Below are 21394 nucleotides of genomic sequence, written 5' to 3' on the forward strand. Positions count from 1 at the left end.
AAAAAAAGATAGTTACTTTCATACTGTTAAGTTTAAAAAGTAACAGTACACAGGTGTATTTATGTAAGAAAAAAGTCATATTTGTGATATATACTTCTGAAAGATGTCAATACCAAATTAGTAAGATTGGTAGCCAATGGGGAAGGAACTGGGATAGAAAGGCATTAAGAAGAATTTTCTTGGGGCTGGGGATGTGGCTCAAGCAGTAGCGCGCTCGCCTGGCATGCGCGCGGCCCGGGTTCGATCCTCAGCACCACATACAAACAAAAGATGTTGTGTCCGCCAAAAAATAAATAAATAAATAAATATTAAAAAAAAAGAAGAAGAATTTTCTTTTAATTTGGACCACATGCTGATATTATTCATAAATAACTACATTTTTAAAAAATCATAAGCTTTTATTATACTCAACAACATAGAAGAGTCCAGCCTAAAGCCTGTGGGAAATGAGTCACTCACAAAGGGCAAAAGCTGTGCTAACACCCAAAAGCACCTCCCCAGAGATACCCCACTGTCCTGCCAGGCTGCAGGAGGCCTTTCAAGGGACTCATAGACTCAAGCAAAGAGCAGGGAGGGGTCAATGAATAAGCCTTCCTGGAGGAATTCAGCGCAGTCCAGACCTAGCACCTGAGTGGAGACAGCTCACCATGGCAAGGTGGTAAGAATCCACAGCTGTGAAGCCAGATGTCCTCTGTGACTTGTTACTCCTGGGTCACATCTCCCTCTGTTCTTTGGCCACAGTGTTTGATTTTTGTAGAGAACCTAATTCTTGTCAGTCCGAGTCTGAACTCTCACTTGACTTAGAAGACTTATGCTTCCGTTTTTTTTTCTTTTTCTTTTCCTTCTTCCTTTTCTTATGCTTTTCTTTCTTCTTCTTTTTCTTATGCTTTTCTTTACATTCTGAAGAACTGGAACTGCTCCCATCCTCATCTGAGGTGGAATCCTCCAGTAACTGTTTTAGTTGCTGAATCCTAAACATAAGATTGATCAAAGAAATGTGATTTTTAACTTCAATAGGTTTCTTATATATACATAATTTTATTTTGAGTGCTGGGGATTGAACCCAGTGTCTTACACATGCTAGACAAATGCTCTACCACTGAGCAACATCCCCATCTCTTAGGTAAGCATAATTTAAAAGCAGTATCAAGAGGGGAAGAATCATGATTAATTCACTAAAAACAATACTTATCTTTTCATTGTCTTAAATATTTCTACAGGTTCCAATAGTCCTTAAAATTTTAACTTCTAACTGATGCATACTTAACCTTTCCCCCAATTTCACAGTAATCAACTCCTTGAGAACTAATTCAATGCAACTAATTTGAAAACAAACCCTTTTTTTTTTTTTTAACACTCTCTTTAATTGTGGCTAAGAATACACTTTAACACCTCAGATCCTCAATGACATTGAAGATAAACTAAATGACATGGAATGGTCAACTGCACACTATGTGTAGACACCACAGTGTGGATTGCCAACATCACTTCCAGTTGTGTGACTGTACTGGGCCAAGAGGAGGCTTGCCTGCTGGTTTCCTCTACACTGGCCTTTTCAGCAGTGACTCCTGCAGTTATGGTTTGGATGGGAGAAAAGCTAACATATGAGACAATGCAAGAAGGCTTGGAGGAGAAAAATGATAGGGTTTTAAGAGTTTTAACCCAATCAGTGAATTAATCCTGATAGGAATTAACTGAAGTGGTAGAGTGTGGCTGGAGGAGATGGGAATTGGGGCCTGGTTTTGGGGTATATATTTGTATCTGGCAAGTAGAGTCTCTCTCTCTCTCTGCTTCCTGATCTCATGTAAGCTGTTTCCTTCTGCCACACTCTTCTGCCATGATGTTCAGCCATCTTCAAGTCCGAGGAACTGAGCCAGCCTTCTATGGACTAAACCTCTGAAACTGAAAGCCTTCTAATAAACCTTTTCTCCTCTAGAATTGTGCTGGTCAGATCCTTTAATCACAGCAGGAAAAAGCTGATTAAAACATCTACCCTACAGTCACTCAGTTAAAATACCATCCCCCTGTTATCAGAATGGCTGTTTCCAATGCTAATCAATTTAAGACTTAATAGGTTGTTGTTTTCATCAGGATGACCTCACCTCACATCCTTTTCATGTCTTTTATTCTCTCGAATGATGTCATACATGGGATCTTCATGTGCCTTAAGGGTCAGAGAAGATTAAAGTCTGGTTAGGCTTTGTGGACTACTAGTTAAATAAAAATTAAGTCCTGGGCTGGGGTTGTGGTTCAGTAGTAGAGCCCTCACCTCACATGTGTGAAGCACTGGGTTTCATCCTCAGCACCAGATAAAAATAAATAAAGGTATTGTGTCCATCTACAACTAAAAAAATATTTTAAAAATATTTTTTAATTTTTTAATTATGTAATTGAAACCAATTTTAAAAAATTGTTTGATATAGCTTTGTTTAACATGTTCTAATCCATTTTTTTACTAGAACACAGTATTTACTTTTAAATTTAGTTTTTGAATATGTTGTATACTCACATGATTCAAAAACCAGAAAACACAATAGATTATATAATAAAAAGCCTCTTACTAAGACTCATACCCCATCTACCAAGACATCACCTTTACAATTTGTCTTGGTTTGTATGTGAAGCTAAAAGTAGTGTCATGTACTTATTTTCCCAGCTACTCAAGGCTGAGGCTGTTCTAGTTTTTTTGTTTTGTTTTGTTTTGTTTTGGTACTGGGAATTGAACCCAGGGGCACTTAACCATTGAGCTGTGTCCCCAGCCCTTTTTTCTGTATTTTGTTTTGAGACAGGGTCTGAGTTGTTTAGGGACTCGCTAAGTTGCTGAGACTGGCTTTGAACTTGAGCTCCTACTGTTTCAGCCTCCTGAGCTGCTGGGATTACAGGTGTGTGTCACTGTGCTCAGCTGTACTATCACACCAGGTGCAGTAGCACAGGCCTGTAATCCCAGAGACTCAGGAAGATTACCAGTTCAAGGTCAGCCTCAGGAACTTAGCAAGAACATATCTCTAAATAAAAAGTAGAGAAGACTAGGGATGTAGCTCAGTCATAAAGCATTCAATCCCCAGTACAAAAACAAAAAAACAAAAAACAGTCAGATCATTGTAAATTCATTAAGGCTACAAGAAGAATTTCTCTGTTAGAAAAATATAGGAAATAACTAAATATTATCCATATTATCCATCAGGAAATAACTCCATAAACAGTGGCATGGTCTTTGTAATAATAAAACAGTACTCAAATTGAGAAATATTGAGGTGATTCTCTTTGGTCTACATGGATAGATGACTAAGAGATAATATTAGGTGAAATAAATGAGTTACAAAATGATTGTAATAATAATGTTAAAAATGTGTAATTTAGGGGCTGGGGAAACAGCTCAGTTGGTAGAGTGCTTGCCTTGCATGCACAAGGCCATGGATTCAATCTCCAGCACTATTTAAAAAAAAAAAGAAGTGTAATTTGTAAGTTAAAAATGCTGGGCATACTGGCACATGCCTGTAATCTCAACATTTTAGGAGGCTAAGGAAGTAGGATGTCATGTGGGAGGCCAGCCTAGGCAACTTAGCTAGACCCTGTATCAAAATAAAATGAAAAAAAAAAAAAAAGGACTGGTAGAGTGCTTGCATAAGAGTCATGAGGCCCTGTGTTCAATATCCATGCAGCAAAATAAATAAGTACATACATACATAAGTAACATAAAAATGCATGTTACATATCACCAAGGAAGTCTGAAAATACATGCGTCTAACTATTTGCTGCAGACCTCCTTTGGAAAGAGAGACTAGATTGGACCTGGTGGTAAAAATCCTACTGTAAGGTTCCCGTTTTCTTTAAAGGCAATATATTCTTTTAAGGCAAATATATTCTTATATAGATAATTTAAATCGGCTTCAAGTACTTAAATATACTTTATTTTTTCACCTTTTTTGGGGGGCGGGTACTAGAGATCAAACCTCTGAGCTACATCCTCCGCACTTTTCAAAAATATATATATATTTATTTTTTAGTTGTAGTTGAACACAACATCTCTATTTCGTTTATTTATTTTTATATGGTGCTGAGGATCGAACCCAGGGCCCTGTCCGTGTGAGGCAAAGTCTCTACTGCTGAGCCACATCTGTTGACCCCATTTTGATATATGCTGATAACCCCAGTACATTCACCACTTGGCAGAAGCAGTTACTGAACAATGAGTTATCACCTCTAGAAGGTGATTCTGTTAAAATAAAGCAAGGAAATAATAGATCTAGTGAGGAAATATACACACACTTCTAGCTTAATTAAAAGATATCTTTAAACAAAAACTGGGAAATGAAGTCCCTCATTTTTACATGATTTTTTTTTTTTTTTTTTTTTTTTTTTAATGGTAAGAGGAATTGAACCCAGGGGTGTTCTACCACTGAGCTATATATTCCCAGCCCTTTGTATTTTTTTGTTTAGAGATAGGATCTCACTAAGTTGCTGAGACTGGCCTCAAACATACAATCCTCCTGCCTCAACCTCCAGATTCACTGGAATTACAGGGTTATACCACTACATCTGGCTAAAATTCGATTTTTTTTTTTTTTTTGTGGTGCTGGGATTGAACCCAGGGCCTTCTGCATGCAAGGCAAGCACTCTACAACTGAGCTATATTCCCAGCCCTAAAACTTACCTTTTATATAACTAAAAATGGGGGGTTTGAATAGATAATGACTACTTAAGAAAAAGAATTATGGTGGTACACCCCTGTAATTTCAGTGACTCGAGAATTTGAAGAAGGAGCATCACAAGTTCAAAGCCAGCCTCAGCAACTTAGTGAAACCCTGTCTCAAAATAAAAAGGGCTGGGGATGTGGCTCAGTGGTTAAGTGCCCTAGGTTCAATCCCCTGTACCAAAAAAAAAAAAAAAAAAAGAAAAGAAAAAGAATTAGGTGTTATTTGCTTATTTTTGGAGGGTGGGGCACGGCAGGGAGTGGACCCAGTGGCAACTTAACCACTGAGCCACATCCTCAGCCCTTTTTTATGTTTTATTTTGAGACAGGGTCTTGCTAAATTGCTGAGGTTGACTTTGAACTTCTGATCCTCCTGCCTCAGTCTCCTGAGTCACTGGGATTACAGGTGTGCATTATCAAACTTGGCAGCAAACAACATTTTAAAATAGTTGTTTGTTCTTTTTTGTTTAAGAACTGAATCTGGGGCTAGGGGTAGAGCACAGTGGTGAGGCAAATGCCTACTATGCACCAGGCCCTGGGTTCGATCTCCTGCACCCACCCTCTCAAAAAAGAACTAATCTGTCACACAAATGCAATTTAACATAGAACTTAATATGAAATGCTCTGGAAAAAATGTTTCTGGGGAATGTATTTTATATGAATATTCATTTCACTGGTGACTACCTGGCTCATTGATAGTGTGATAAATGTGAATTGATACTGGGGTTTTACTTACTACTCTGAACTGTTCTAACTTCTGGTTGCCTTTGATAAAAAAAGGGCATTCTTTGTCACCCGTTCGGTGACCATACCGTTTGCATCGCCAACCTAAAAGAGAAAAAGGGAAATATTTCTGTAAGATAACAGCTCCACCTCATCCAGATTAAATTAAAGTTTTTCTTAATTAGACTCCCATTCTAAAAGCAAAGGTAGTCAGTAAACTATGAATGGAAGATCAGAGAAAACAGAGGTAAACTAATTGCTTTCACAGACATCCTTAAATCTTAATAATAAGCTTTAGAAATAAATATTCCATCATCATGTATTTACAAAGCAATCCAATGCAAAAGTACCATAAAAGGAAAATTTATTTTTATATACTTCACTCTATTTTTTAGAGCAAATCTTTTCCATTCATCATTCATCAAGTGGCTCTGATTCATTCTTTCTTATTTAATTATTTATTTATACGTACCAGGGATTAAATCCAGGGGTATTTAACCACTGAGACACATTCCCACCCCTTTTAATTTTGAGATAGGGTCTTGTTAAGTTGCTTAGGGCTTTGCTAAATTGCTGAGCCTGGTCTTGAACTTGTGATCCTCCTGCCTCAGCCCCCAAATCCCTGGAATTACAGGTGTGTGCCTTCATGTCCAGCTGATTCTTATTTATAAATCACAGTTCTCTTAAAAAATGTTAATGCCATTACAACCCTGCAGGGTTGTAATGTTAATGCCATTACAACCCTGTGACTTTCCCTGCAGAACAGGGAAACTGTCCCATTTAAAGAGGCCCTTTATTAAAGGTAGCAAAACATAAGGAGGAGTCATAAGGCAGTATATAACATGTGTCAAGGCAACACAGGAAAACACATCTTCAAGGAATTTCAATGATCATGAACTTGACATCATGTATTGAGATCTAAAGGGAAGATGAAATGGTGAGTAAAGCAGGAATGGAGAGACTTCTCTGACCTGTTTTATCTTCTCAGATCCATCTGGATATGAGGCAAATCATGAAACTGTATGGGAATAGTGACATAAGTCAGAGTCTGTGCTTGGGTATCAACCAAGGAAGTCAGGAAGCAGGAAAGGAGATCATGGGTGAGATTAGCCAATTTCCCTTCAAGCTGGCAACTATGGAAAATAGTCAAAGAGGAAGAGATTTCCCTTTTATTTTTATTTGAGGGTTGGATTCAGGAAAACATTAAAAAGAATCAATTTTGGGAGCTCATCATGGATGGCCTCTGAACTGTCCCTGTGTCTATCTACCCCATCCTTTGATGTATGGAAAGGACTAACTTCATTTAAGCCAATTGCCTTCTGTATAGTAAAACTGAGGTGAGGGGCTGTGAAATGCCATGGATCTAGGTTAACATGTAGATGTCTACCATTTTAATTCAAAATTCTCTTAGAATTAAAGGAATCCTTGAAATACCAAGTGTGATTCACAGCAAACTTGACAACACAAGGAGACTGTTAGTAATGCAGACTATCCTCCCCTCAAAAATACTAATAAATAATCTGAATTTTACAAGATTAATTGCTTTCTAGGCACAGTGGTGCTTGCCTGAAATCCCAGTGACTCGTGAGACTGGGAATATAGCTTAGTGGTAAAACACCCCTACATTCAATCCACAGTAACAACAACAACAACAACAACAAAAAGATTGTTGATTTGCAGACAAATCAAAGGGTGAGAAAACTTTAGAGTTAACACCAGAATCAGTGAATATAATGAAAGTGTGTACATGTATGTGCTTGTGTGCGCGCGTGCACCTTTTTTCCCATCTGGGATGAATCTAAGTTTTGTGAGACCTGAACCTTGTATCACTGTGAGGAGGAAGGGGGGGATTAGAAGGGCTATTTAGGAAACAAATGCAAAAATATCTTCCCTTGGAAAATTATACAACATCATATAACCACACAAACATATTAAAGAAGTCCCGATAGGCCTTTTAAAAAAAATGTCAGGGCAACTAAAGCTTATGCTTCATTAACTTCTCAATTAAAAAAATATAAGTGAAATACAACTAACCCACCTCATTACACAGAGAAGTGGTATTTAAGTTTTTAAAGAAAAGCTATAGGGGCTGGGTTTGTGGCTCAGTGGTAGAATGCTCTCCTAGCATGTTCAAGGCACTGGATTTGATCCTCAGCACCACATAAAAATAAATAAATAAAATAAAGGTATTGTGTCCAACTAAACTAAAAAAATATATATTAAGAAAATAAATTGGGCTGGGGATGTGGCTCAAGCGGCAGCAAGCTTGCCTGGCATGCGTGCAACCCGGGTTTGATCCTCCGCACCACATACAAACAAAGATGTTGTGTCTGCCGAAAACTAAAAAATATTAAAAATTCTCTCTCTCTCTCTCTTTAAAAAAAAATTTTAATTAATTAATTTAATTAAATTTTTTAAAAAAGCTATAAACTTCTGGATGATGACAAATACTCATCTGCTTTCTTCCCCTTCCTGAGATTCCACAAACATGACAACTAAGGAAATTTGTTTACACGATAATGTACCAGGAGGTCTCTCAAGCATGTTCAAGTGTATAAATCTGTTCCTTCTTAAAAGTAATGAAAATATAGTTACAAATTGGACCACAACAATTTTATAAACTCTGTAAGTTAATCAAAGGCTTGCCCCAATCAGATAAACATCATTTTAAGGAAACTACAGAACCACAGTGAGAATAATAGATTTCTAGTATTTGAAGTGGGCCTACTCCCAGTGTTCATTCTTTTCTAGTTTTGTAAAAATCAGCAACAATGCCAACATCCAGGGATCAGATTGGTTTTGTGCCCCTCAAAAGACTATTACCGAGATCACTGTCACTATTTGAACTGTCTCACAGTTGCCTGGGAAGGGAACATCTATACACAGTATTGTTATTTGGTCATGTCTTTCACTTTATAGGAAAAGCCTGATCCCCAGATCTTTGTTGAAAATAATCACTTGCAGTTGTTTAACATTACAGCCTAAGGCTGTTGCACACTTTGTACACTGTAGTATGTAACTTGCATATTATGAGAGTGTTATTTAAACTCTTCTACACTCACACTGCATAACTTTGACTTCTTTCCCCAGTGGCATCCAAAGTCCTTTAGTTGGCGCATGAGCCAGAAATTCTCTGGCATGTTCATTGCCTGGTACATCAGGAATACAGTCTTCTGGCTTAGTCTCATCTTCCTAAATGAAGGAAACAATGTGTAAACAACATGGCAACAAAGCATTAGAAGTTTGTCCCTCCTTCCTAGCAACCCAATATTGCCTTGCTTTCTCTTCTGCAGTTGGTCCCAATGTCATCTTCAATCATCCCCATGAACAAGAGAGAAAGACAAATTATACCTGATAGATGGGACAGATGAGACTGGACACTGAGGAATTAGCAGGAAGCAGGTTTATTGGCTGCAGCCAGATTCAAAAGGGGGGCTTTCGCCATAGTCCATCAATCCCTCTGAACCCAGAGTTCAGAAAATTTTAGAACTTTATACCCAGTGTGTAGGGGGACAGGCTCAGAGGCTCATAATCTGCAGAATTCCATATAACAATAGTTTTTTTTTTTTTTCTGGGCAACCAATTCAGGTCAAGAACACTCTGAAAATCAGTGCCTGGGAAAGGGAGAGTTTCCCTCCCCATTTCTTGTCAGCTGGCTTCCCAGCCAAAGCAAACGCCTCTGTGAAGGCCTTGGGTTAGTCTTACTTATCAACTCTGCTTCTGCAAGTATACCCCCCACCTGAAAATTAAAAAAAAAAAAATTTTTTTCTTTTTAGTTGTAAATGGACACAATACCTTTATTTTGTTTGTTTTTATTTTTATGAGTTGCCGGGGATCAAACTCAGTGCCTCATGCTTGCTAGGTAAGTGCTCTACCACTGAGCCACAGTCCCGGCCCCCTGAAAATCCTTTTGCATAAGTTCTGTTGACAGTCTAAGAACAATTATGGTGAGGGTCTCTGGAGAAGCTTAAGTAAGATTTTTCTGTGGAGGAGAGGTTGCCATTACAGTAGGAGAAACAGGAAATCAATGTAGGAGAAGAACTACACCAAAAAAACAACTTTTTGCATAAAACAAAACCAAACTTTACTGCAGGAAAGTTATAGGAAAGCACAAGTATGTCCTTCACACAGGAATGATTTATGAGAGACACATTCTGATGTAAATTAGATGCAAAGATCAAAAAAAGGTTTCATTCCCTCAAAATGTGTGGAATCAGACAAGGCATAAAATTGAAGTGGGGGAAGCATGCAGCTCTATGGTAGAGTGCCTAGCATGTATAAGGCCTGGGTTCTAACGCCAGCACCACCACCACCACCACCACCACCAAAAAAAAAAAGTAAACCAGGTTTTCTGTAATAATAGGATAGTATTTTATATTAGAACAGTTCATTGTGGCTCAACACAGCAGTGCACATTTGTGATCCCTAATCCCAGTTACCTAAGAGGCTGAGGCAGGAGATTACAAATTCAAAGCCAGCCTGAACAACTTAGCGAGACCAAAATGAAAAATAAAAAGGGCAGTGGATATAGTTCAGTGGTCGAGAGAGTACTCCTGAGTTCAATCTAGTACCCTCCCAACCTAAAAAAAGAAAGTTATCAATCACAAGAGGTCTTTTGGCTTCACCTACTACTCTAGTCTCCCTCATGCAGAGAAACACCCTGACAGGGTGGCCACGGAGCTGGGAGATGGGTCCCTGTTCAGGGAGGCTGGAGTAGATGCGCTCTCAGGTCTCCTGAGAGGCTGCTCTTTGAGCTGAAGATATTCAAGACCCCAGCATGGGGTGTACTGAGGAGCTGGCCAGGTAAGGTAGGCAGGGAAAATGAGGCAGCAGTGCAACCAGTGAGAGAAGGGGAGCTATAGCCCAGGAACAAACACATACGAACAAATGAACACACACACACACACACACACACACACACACACCTGCACACACACGTGCTGCGCCTGGCTGGTTCTCTAGGGAAGGTAACACATTTGATGAAATTTCCACAGAGGCGCAAGGCCCCAAATTAGGACCTGTCTGGCATCTGCAGGGAAGAAACAGTTATTTTCATAAAAGGAGATTTAAAACCTATACAGACATTTTTCGTAACAAGTTATTGAGTGTGTTAAGTATGTTTCACAGAATAACCAGAGTAAAAACTTCACACTAACCTTAATAAGCCCAGGAGGAGGTTTTTCATAGCTAAAAAAGAAAAAACAAGAAGCAAAACTTCATTAACCACATTAATAGGAGCATAACACTTCACTGAGCTACAGGTAGCTGCCAGGTCAGAATAAAAGGATATTTGTAGTAAAAACTTAAAATTACATTCTTTCTATATCAGTTAATAAAATATGTTCAGCACTGAAGATCCCATGTAAATAAAGTGATCCTGCAGAGAACTACATCTTAAATTCACTGAAATAATAACATTATCCCACCATAATGATTTTATTTTGGAAAAAGGGAAAGAGATTGTAGAAAGAAAGTGAAGTAGGAAGACTATGGGGTAGTCTGGTTCCAGAACATAAGGGTGGTTTTGTCAGGTTGCCCACCCAGCATAACATCCACTACTCAACAAGGAACGGGCTCTTGGGGGAAAGGCAATCACGTATTCCAGCACAGTTAGGGCCTCTGTCCCAGAGGCCCCTTTGCCCTGGCTTCTACCTACCCCACAACAGAGCCATCAGGAGCAACTTCTCAGCTCTGACAGCCTTCCATTCCTATGCTGACCACCCTGAACTTAGCCTGCAGGACCACTGCTTGGTGCCCCATCCATGGGGTACAGTCAGGACCATCACTGCTATATCAGTCTACTGTGGGGCCTTCTTTCTATTCACCAACAAGCTCTGGGACCACCAGGGCCTGGGCTCCTGGTTCATTTTCACTTTTCACCATTCTGCTGAAACAGCCTGAAAAGGCTGCTAGATTCTATGTTTAGAAAATCAGCACCAGATGCTCGTGTTCATTTTTAAGTAATGACACATAAACACACGCTATCAAACACAGCGTGGGTGTTAGTGTTTAGTCACGAATGCCTAATGGACCAAAAAAATATATAAAAAGGGAAGAAAGAAGGCAAAACTACGGTATGACTCAGGTCTCTTCAATGCCTCCATGTGGAACATTTTACTGAAAGAGGTCTATCAGGGCACTGAGGCTGCCTTAAGAGTATATCTAGACTCTAGATAAAGTTGGAAATGTGGGAGCCCCCAAACTGCTGAACAAGTAATGAAAGCTGGAGTGATGATTTTCTGTTTCCATAACAGAAATATTAAATCTGATCATCAGAAAAACACTAAAAAATGTTAAAAGAATGAACTAGATACTGATAATAGGATAATCATCTCCATAATAGTTTGGTCTACAAAGTAGTACCTGCAAAACAGTGTACTTGGTACAGGAAAAGGGACATTATATATGACTACGTATAGATAGGAGGGACCTTTATTTTTCATTCTATATACATTTACACATGTAGTGAACTTTCCACAGATGTCCCTTGCTGGACTATGACCTTTCTGGCCTATGATTTAGAAAACTTTGTTTCACTTCTGGCTGTGGAGTGGGTATATCAGCTTTTAGACAAGTCTACCCCCATCTTCTCCAAGCCTCATAAAATATGTCTTGGGCTGGGGTTATGGCTAAGTGGTACAGCACTTGCCTCGGTGCGTGAGGCACTGGGTTCGATTTTCAGCACCACATATAAATAAATGAATAAAACTAAAGGTCCATAAACAACTAAAGAAAAAAATTTTAAATGTCTTATTTTTCTTTAAGTTATTTTGTTAGAGCCTCAGAACAAGCAGAGGGTGCCTGGTGAGGTGGCGCATTCCTGTAATTCCAGCAGATCTGGAGGCTGAGACAGGAGGATCACGAGTTCAAAACCAGCCACGGCAATGGCAAGGCACTAAACAACTCAGTGAGACCCTGTCTCTAAATAAAATACAAAATTGAGCTGGGGATGTGGCTCACTGATTGAAGACCCTGAGTTCATTCCCTGGTACCAAAGAAAGAAAGAAAGAAGCAGAGGGTGACCCACAGGCTTTGACCTCGTATCCCAGTGGTAAAGCTGATCTATACACTTAAGAGGTAGAACTGGGACAATTACCCAGACCTCATGACATGTATTTTGTTGTTGTTTTTATTTTCTGATGACAGAATTTTTATTTGCAAAATAAAGTGTTAACAAACAAGAAAATAAATCTGCTACTGTGTACATATGATAAATGAGAGAATGAACAACTGTAACAAAACCATTCCAACAATCTTCTCTGAGCCTGACAGCAGAACTATCAACCTGTTTTCTAGAAATATTCTATTATGAAACCTATCATTTACCCAATTTTCCACTAACTTGACTTTCATGTCAAGTTTTTAAAAAATATCAATAATTAAGCATAAATGAAGTAGATATTGTAATCTAAAAGATATAAATATTTGGGGCTGGGGTTATGGCTCAATAGTAGAACACTCGCCTAGCAAGTGCGAGGTACTGGGTTCGATCCTCAGCACCACATAAAAAATAAATATATAAATAAAATAAAGGCATTGTGTCCAACTACAACTAAAAAAAAAAAAAGATATAAATATTCAACATCTGTAAAAATCAAGCAATAACCATATGCTCTATACATATGTCTCACTTTAAATACCAATACACCAATAGGGTAAAAGCAAAAAATGAGGAAAGTAAGCATGAGAAATCTGAAGTAGACCTATTAATATAAAATTTCAAGAAAAAGATATTCAGAGATAAAGGGGGAATATTTCATAACCATAATAGGATAACTTCTTCAAGAAAGTATAACAATCCTAAATGTGTATATACCTAATAACAAAATTTCAAAATACATGCAGTAAAAATTTATAAAACTAGAAAGACAAATCCACAATCATATTTGGAGATTTTAAACCCCCTCACTTTGCTGGAAGACCCTGTCTTGATAGAAGGATTAAAACATTATCAGCCACCTTTACCTATTTGTTATTTATAGAGAACTATACACAAAAATGACAAGTAGAAAATTAATAAGGATAGACTATATTCAAAATAAGCTTTGAAATTTAAAACATTTGAAATCATGCAGACTGTTTCCTGCATGATTTATTACATTAGAAATCAATCACCTTAAAATACATAGAACCCCACCTCCATGTCTCAACTACTTCAAAATTAAATGGCACACTTATAAATATCTCATGGGTCAAAGAAGAAAGCACAAGAAAAGTAAATAAAAAGTGCTTTGAACTATGAGATAATAAAGTTTAAAATATCAGAATCTCTGGAATGAAATAATACTCAGATGAACACTTATAACTTAAAGTACTTGTACCAAAAAAAAGCAAGATAAACAATCAAATTAGTTTCAAACTAGGTAGCAGGAAGGAAAAACTAAGTAGAAGCAGAAATATATGAAATAGAAAAGAAATAATAAAGCTAAAAAGTTGATAAAAATCTTAACAAGTCTAATCAAGAAAAAACACAAAAATTAATATCAATGGAAAGGGAGCTATTAAAACAACTCTATAGATGCTAAAAATATATTAAGGTGATATTACAATTATATGCCAACATGTGATAGCTTACATAACATGCAGACCTCATGACATCTGGAGTTCTGTTAAAATAAATTTGGCTGAAAGCTCCCTCTCTGTACAGAGTAAATTGTAACCTAACTTAATATGTAAACAAACTGCAACATAACTTGAAAGTTTATTCTAAAAACAAGTGGCTGATTCTTAGCCAATCAAAGCAGCCAAGATTTCAGCTAATCACAGAGTACAAACTCCCAAAACATGTTCATCTAAGGCTAATGTCAACCTATAACCAATCAAGTGGTTTCTCCTGTCATTTTTTTCCCCATGTATAAATACTGACAGACCACATGAGTGGGTGTAGGTCTTTGAACATTTACTGGTTTGGTGGTGTTATAATTTGAATCTGAAATGTCCTATGAGGCTCATGTGTTGAAGGTTTAGGCACATGGCCAGTCAGAGTGAAGCAGCTGGGTAGTTCCAAAGCTGTTGCCCAGTACCCACATGCCAGCCCCATGTCAAGCCCCACCTGTACAGGACTGATAGTAGATGTGCAGCTGGAATCCAAGAATTATTCTAGTATCATGTTTGTCACTGGTTGAGCACAAAACACACCAGGAAGCTGGGCACTGTGGCACATGCCTATAACACCAGAAATTCGGGAGCTGAGGCAGGAGGATTGTTAGTTCAAAGCCAGCCTCAGCAAAAGTGAGATACTAGCAACTCAGTGAAACCCTGTCTCTAAGTAAAATACAAAAATAGGGCTGGGGATGTGGCTCGGCTCAGTGATTGAGTGCCCCTGAGTTCAATCCCTGTTACACAAAAACTAAGACAAAACAAAACAAAAAAACCCCACCAGATTCTAATAAGTGTTTTTTTGGAGGGGTGGGGGGCCGGTAAGGTGGGGAGTTGTTTTTTTTTTTTTTTTGAGACAGGGTCTCACTAAGTTGCCAGGCTGGCCTTGAACTATGCAATCCTTCTGCCTCAGCCTGAAATTACAGGCTTGTGTCACCACACCTGGGTTAGACTCTTCACATTTGCAGCAAATGTCTGATGGGTAGCTAAGAGCAGGATTAAAGAAACAGAAATTGGTAATAAAGGTGTCTTTGTATCAGAAGAGTTGCTCCTAGACAACCTTTATCAACTGGGATACTTTTATGTACATGTCAAGGAACCTTTATTCCCCATGAGACAGGGACTGAACCAGGGACCAGAAGGCTGAGCCCATAAGCTGGAGAACATCAGGCCAGAAGGAAAGGGCTTTCTACAGGCTGTTTCTATGTGCACAAAGAACAACTCTCAGGCTCTAAAAGAGTCATATCGCTTCCTCAAAAGTAAAACATAAACTATTTTTTAGCTTAGATCTGTGCCTTAACCCTCCAAATCTCCAGGGAACCAATCATTTCAATGTTTTAATATTTTCTTCATCATGACTGACTGTCTTATCCACTTTTACTGCTATTATAGAATACCAAAGGCTGGATAATTTTAAGAAAAAGAAACTTCTTTCTTTTCTTTCTTTTTGGCACTGGGGATTGAACCCAGGGGCACTCTGCCACTGAGTTTACATCCCCAGTCCCTTTTTATTTTTAATATTAAGATAGGGTCTCACTAAATTGCTGAGGCCAGCCTGGAACTTGGGATCCTCCTGCCTTAGCCTCCTAACTTGCTGGGATTACAGGCATGTGCCACTGTACCTGACAGAAATGTATTTCTTACAGTTCTGGAGGCTGGAAAGTCCAGGACTGAGGGGGCCCACATTTGAAGAGGGCCTTTGTGCTGTATCATCCCATGGTGGAAGGATAAAAGAACATACATGCAATAGAGAGCAAGTGAGGGCCTCCAAACTTTTCTAACTGTCCCACTCCCAAGATAAGGTCATTAACCCATTCATGAAAGCAGAGCTCCCATGACCTAATGCTCTTTTAGGCTCCACTTCCCAACACTGTTGCCCTAGGAATTAAATTTCCGCATGTGAGCTTTGGGGGACACATTGATTCTATAACATCCTTATGTACTGACTTTATGAACTCCTTATGTACTTTATGTATTCCTGACTTTAAAGAACTTTTTTTAAAAAATATTTTTTTAGATGTATGGACCTTTTATTTTATTCATTTATTTATATGTGGTGCTGAGAATTGAACCTAGTGCCTCACACATGCTAGGCAAGCCCTCTACCACTGAGCCACAGCCTCAGCCCCTAAAGAACTTTTTGAACAGAGTAAATATCAGAGGTGATTAGGGAGAACGAACCTGTTGTTCATCGCCAATGTGTAGTAGAAAAGAATTTTGCTGCCAGGTGTGGTGGCGTACACCTGTAATCTCAGCGGCTCCAGAGGCAGAGACAGTAGGATCACAAGTTCAAAAACCAGCCTCAGCAATTTAGTGAGGTGCTAAGCAACTCAGTGAGACCCTGTCTCTAATAAAATACAAAATAGGGTAGGGATGTGGTTCAATGGTCAAGTGCCCCTTTGTTCAATCCCTGGTACCCCCCCCCCAAAAAAAAATTTTTGCCAGCTGATGGATGAGAAATGTTATAAATGGCTTCATCTGTGGAGCCTTCCAAAGGACTGATCAAACCCTCACCATCATTTACCCAGAGCTTTGCTAAGGGGTAAAGGACGACTTAGCCTCTGAAGAATACATAGTAAATAACTAGGTATAAGAATTAGCTGTTTAGGTATAGTACAATGTTTTTCTATAGCAAATACTTAATAATTTCTAATGGAAAACTGTGTTTCTAATGGAAAACTGTGGTGTATGATAAGCAAGAATAGAAACCTATATAACATGGGAAAATGATACAGTCCATCTGAAGCCACTAACCAGAAATATTAATGCTATGCCTTATGCATAGAAACCTAAAAGAGTTTGTGTGCACTGGTGTATGCCTGTAATCCCAGTGACTCAAGAGGCAGGAGGATAGCAAGTTCAAGGGCAGCCTGGCAAAAACGAGACCCTGTCTCATAATAAAAAGGGTTGGGAATGGGCTGGGGTTGTGGCTCAGCGTTACAGCGCTCGCCTAGCATGCGCAAGGTCCTGGGTTCAATCCTCAGCACCACATAAAAATAAATAAATAAATTAAATAAAGTTATTGTGTCCAACTACACATGAGCTTATTGTACATTATGGCTTCTGACTGTGAAAGATCTTTGTTATCTTTGAAGTCAGTTCTTAAAAAAAGAGAGTCCATTATTTTGCATGATTTGTAAAGAAAACTTACTATTAAATTATTTAGAGTCTAGTAAGTTGCTCTTAGGGGAAGATTAAATTTAGATAACAGGAGGTAAATGTATTCTTCCAAGGCAGTATGTGGGGAGAAATCCTTATTTTGCCAGCTATTTTAAAATACTGTTGGTGGGATACGGTTTCTTTTAGAGGGGTCCTCCCTGAAAAACATATTCCATTGCACCCAGTTGTATCTGCAGCTGTTTCCTACAGAGTTGGAAACTGGGTGAAAACAGATGCCTTATAAAACCTGGCAGGTATGAAAAAAGGCAAAAAAGTAAGATCAAATTTTAGAATGTAGAGTAAGGCTAGAGTGGAGTAGGGAGACCTAAAGAGGAATCATCACAGAGAAAAAGGTCTTGAATTTTATAAAAAAACACTATGAGGGCTGGGGGTGTAGCTCAGTGGTAGAACACTTGCCTAGTATGTGTGAGGCACTGGGTTCGATCCTCAGCACCACATGAAAAAAAAAAAAAAGAAGAAGGTATTGTGTCCATCTACAACTTAAAAAGATATTTAAAAAACCTCACTATGAGATATCCCATTAAAATGAGGCCTACAAATTACCTTGTTATATTGTATGCATGTATATGTAACAACAAATCCTACCTTTTTTTTTTTTTTTCCCTGGGGTACTGGGGATTGAACTCAGGGGCACCAGACCACTAAGCCACATCCCCAGCCCTATTCTGTATTTAGAGACAGGGTCTCACTGGGTTGCTTAGGGCCTCGCTAAATTGCTGAGGCTAGCTTTGAACTTACAATTCTCCTGCCTAAGCCTCTCAAGCCCCTGGGATTACAGGTGTGTGTCACTGTGCCTGGCTAACAAATTCCATCTTTATGTACAACTACAATGCACCAGTAAAAAAAAACTTGGAAATAAAATAACATGGGGCGTGACCAACTTGCTTATCTACTTTCCCTCCCTAAACCCCCTTAAAATTCCAGTAAAACTATAAGTAAGCAGCCACAAAGAAAACATGGGAGGAGAAAAAGGGCAGAGAAGAATTATAAGAAAAAATTGGTAAGACCATGGAAAATGTCTGATTAGCTACTTTGTTACAACATTTGGAAGATGGGAGCTGGGAGGGAGGGGCTGAAGCCTCCAGTGTTATCTTTCTTTACTGCCTCAGGAGATCTAACTGCCCAACCCTTGAAAGAAACTGCAGGCTGAATCCTCTGAGAAAGAACTGGAGAGGCCAAGCTGCATAGGAATACTGGAGATCTGAGAATGGGGCTGAGCACTTGGAAAACCTGTTGAGTCTTAGTGTGAACTCTGCAATGCTCTGCTCCTTCCCCTGTCCCAGAACACTGGCAGCCAGGCACATCTCTGGCATTGAGACATAAGGTTGTTAGTTTAGTCTTTGAAACAAATGGGTCCCAGGAAAAAGCTCTATTTACTGAAATGTGGGGGTTTCCCCATAAGAAGGGGAGATTACAGTTTGGTTTCTCTACAGGGAAACTCACTAGTCATCAGTTTAGGACCTTTGCTTTATTTCTCTCCTTAACAGCCCCCTTCCAAATGGCATTATGGAGCTTCACTCTAAAATATGAGGGAGACCCCAGGATCCCTACATATTAGAATTAAACCTCTACCTGAAAACACTAAAAGAAAATGCAAAGAGCAAGGAATGGTGGTACATGCGTGTAACTGCAGCTACTAGGAAAGCTGAGGCAAGGAGGATCACAAGTTGCAGATCAACTTAGAGCCTGTGCAACTCAGGAAGAACTGTCTCAAAAGAAAAAAGGGTTAAAAGGGCTGGGAATGTAGCCCAGTGGTAGAGTGTTCCTGGGTTCAATTCCCAATGCCACAAGAGAAAAAGAAAGAAAGAAAGAAAGAAAAAAAAAAGCAGAGAAGATACAGGCGATAAGGTAGAAGAAAATCATAAAAGGAAAAAAGAAAACTAATGGGTAATCCTTAAAATTCAGTTAGATATAATATTGACAAAATAAGAGAATGTCCACAAAAAGGCAATATTCAAACATTTAGAAGTGGTGGTGTACACCTGTAGTAGAGCTATTGCTGAGCCTAAGGCAGGAGGATTGTTTCGGAGAGCAACATATGAAAATGCTGTCTCAAAAAAGAACTCTCAGCTCCCTGATGCAGCACGTGAGAGCGAAACCAAAGCTTCAGGCTCACAGACAAGTGCTCTAACATTGCGGTACACCCAATCCCGTAGTTTTTTCATTTTTTTTTTCTCTCCAGGTATTGGGGATAAAATTCTAGGGCGACACTCTACCACTGAACTACACCCCCTTTTGCCTTTATTTTTTATTGTGAGGCAAGGTAAGTTGCTCTGTCTAGTCTGGAACTTGAGATCCTCCAGCCTCAGCCTCCCGGCTTCGCTGGCTCTTTCTTGGCGTCTCTAAACTAACATGGCTTTTCCCTTCTCAGAGTGTTTTATGCCCATGTGGCGGAGCCCACTCAAAGAACCTAGAAGGGCAGATTCAGATTCCACTTGACTCTCCTCTGCCGCCCGCGCTCTCCAGGTCATCTGGACTCCTGGAGGCCTCTGGAGTCTGGACCCGGCCGGGACTCGAAGGACTGCGGAGGCGCCACCCTCGCCGACCCCGCCGCCAGCCTCGGGACGCTCAAGGCCAGCTCTTGGGCGAGTCTTCAGGTCTCCAGTCTCCTCCCCGTAGCACAGCGACATGCCCCGGGCTCCTCTTCCCTCTTAACGGCCGAGGATGAAGGGTCGGGGGTCGCCCCTTCGCGGTGGGCCATCAAAGGGAAACGAGGCACCACAGGCCCCAAAGTGCCTGGCGGGGCGTGTTCGTCACTCGGTCCACCACGCCGCCCGCGTCCCCGAGACGTGGCTCCTCCTGGCGGCGGCGGGGACACGCGCGCGGCCTCCCCGGAGCCGACACCGCCCTCCATGTGTGCGGGAGGTGCCTCCGGGGCCCGGGTCTGCCGCTCCCAGAACGAGGCTAAGCTCCCGGGCGCCGGGGCCGCCACTCTTCGCGCAAAGGAGGGGCCTGACGCGCAGGCCCGCGTCGCCGGGTCCCCGGCTCCGGCCGCGGCCCAGAGGGCAGGGACCGCCCGGCCCGGCCTGGCGCGCAGCCCCCTCCCCGCGAGGGGCGGAGGCGCCCCGCAGACTCACAAGGACTCCAGGTGTTTGAGCTGCTGCAGCTGCTGCGCGTCGTGTCGCCGCCGCTTCTGCTCCCGCCGCCGCTGCAGCTCCTGCTCCGCCGGCTCCCGCTGCCGCCGCACGCCCCGCGCCCCCGCGTCGTCGCGCCCCGGCCGGGAAGACATCGCAACTCCCACACGCGGCTCGGGTGGAGGCCGCGGCCAAGATCGCAGCGCCCCCTCCCGCCGTCCCGAGACCCGCCGGCCGGGAGCCGGGGGCCGGTGTCCCAGCCGAGGCCGTAAGGCCCCCGCCTCCGCGCGGCGGCCTCGGAGTTCGGGCTTCCCAAGTCCCTGTCTCCGACCCCAGGCCGGGTACTCTGGCGCCCGCTGGCGACGATCTCGAGCAGAGACGGGCGGGGGGGCGGGGCGGAGCCTAAGGGAGCTTCCTGACCCAAGCTATAAAGGGGCGCACCCTTTTGTGGGCCTGGGCCCCCCCGTGCAAGTCACTTGTGTGTCCCTCAGGGGCTGGACACGCTACACACTCATATTAGTGGGATTCATCCATTTTTGGAGGAAAGTACATGTCTTCATATAAATTTTGGAGTTTCACAGATCATGTGATCTGTGGTCAACAGTCAACGTTTATTGTGTTTACAAAGGTTTGGGTGCCGGAAGTTAGCTAAGACCTTAAACAATTTAACTAAGGCTTAATTTTTATTTAGTTATCTATTTTTTATTTATTTATTTTTGAAGTACTGGGAATTGAACCCAGGGCCTCATGCATCCTAGGAAAAGTGCATTACCACTATTCTACATCCCCAAAACTCCCAATGTAGTTTCGATTTGCATTTCCCCCAATGACTACAGATGTTGGACATTTTTTCATATATTTGGTGGTCATTTGTATTTCTTCTTTAGAAAAGTGTCTGTTTAGTCAGGTGTGGTGTCTCACTCCTGTAATTCCAGTGACTGGGGAGGATGAGGCAGGTGGATTGCAAGTTCAAGGGAAGCCTCAGTATCTTAGCTAGACCTTGTCTCAAAATAAAAAAAATAAAAATAAAAAGGGCTGGGAATGCGGTTCACTGGTTAAGCACCTCTGGGTTCAATCCCTGGGAAGAGAGAGAGAGAGAGAGAGAGAGAGAGAGAGAGAGAGAGAG

The 21394-nt window shown here is 40.9% G+C and overlaps 1 protein-coding gene across 1 annotated transcript; it reads right to left on the reverse strand.

Annotated features, from left to right (window-relative positions):
- Positions 1-377: 377 nt before the first annotated feature.
- LOC124080194 (retinitis pigmentosa 9 protein) lies at positions 378-20609 on the reverse strand. Its single transcript, XM_046426049.2, has 6 exons — positions 20272-20609; positions 10573-10603; positions 8479-8608; positions 5430-5521; positions 2103-2164; positions 378-971 (listed from the first exon to the last, which is right to left on the reverse strand). The coding sequence occupies exons 1-6, from the start codon at positions 20421-20423 to the stop codon at positions 773-775; spliced, it is 666 nt and encodes a 221-aa protein (XP_046282005.1). The 5' UTR covers positions 20424-20609; the 3' UTR covers positions 378-772.
- Between the last annotated feature and the right edge of the window lie 785 nt (positions 20610-21394).

The sequence above is a fragment of the Marmota monax genome, unplaced genomic scaffold (assembly GCF_021218885.2).
Source record: "Marmota monax isolate L192 unplaced genomic scaffold, Marmota_monax_Labrador192_F-V1.1 WCK01_AAM20220418_F8-fsc00133, whole genome shotgun sequence".
Lineage (NCBI taxonomy): Eukaryota > Metazoa > Chordata > Mammalia > Rodentia > Sciuridae > Marmota > Marmota monax.

Bases quoted from the DNA above. Each gene is read 5' to 3' on its own strand.
- LOC124080194 (XM_046426049.2), bottom strand. From the start codon at position 20,423: ATGTCTTCCCGGCCGGGGCGCGACGACGCGGGGGCGCGGGGCGTGCGG. The intron at 5,522-8,478 runs GTGAGTGTAGAA...TTTCTCTTTTAG, and splicing joins AGAAGTCAAAGTTATGCAGT to GTTGGCGATGCAAACGGTAT. The intron at 2,165-5,429 runs GTAAGTAAAACC...CTGACCCTTAAG, and splicing joins AGTTAGAACAGTTCAGAGTA to GCACATGAAGATCCCATGTA.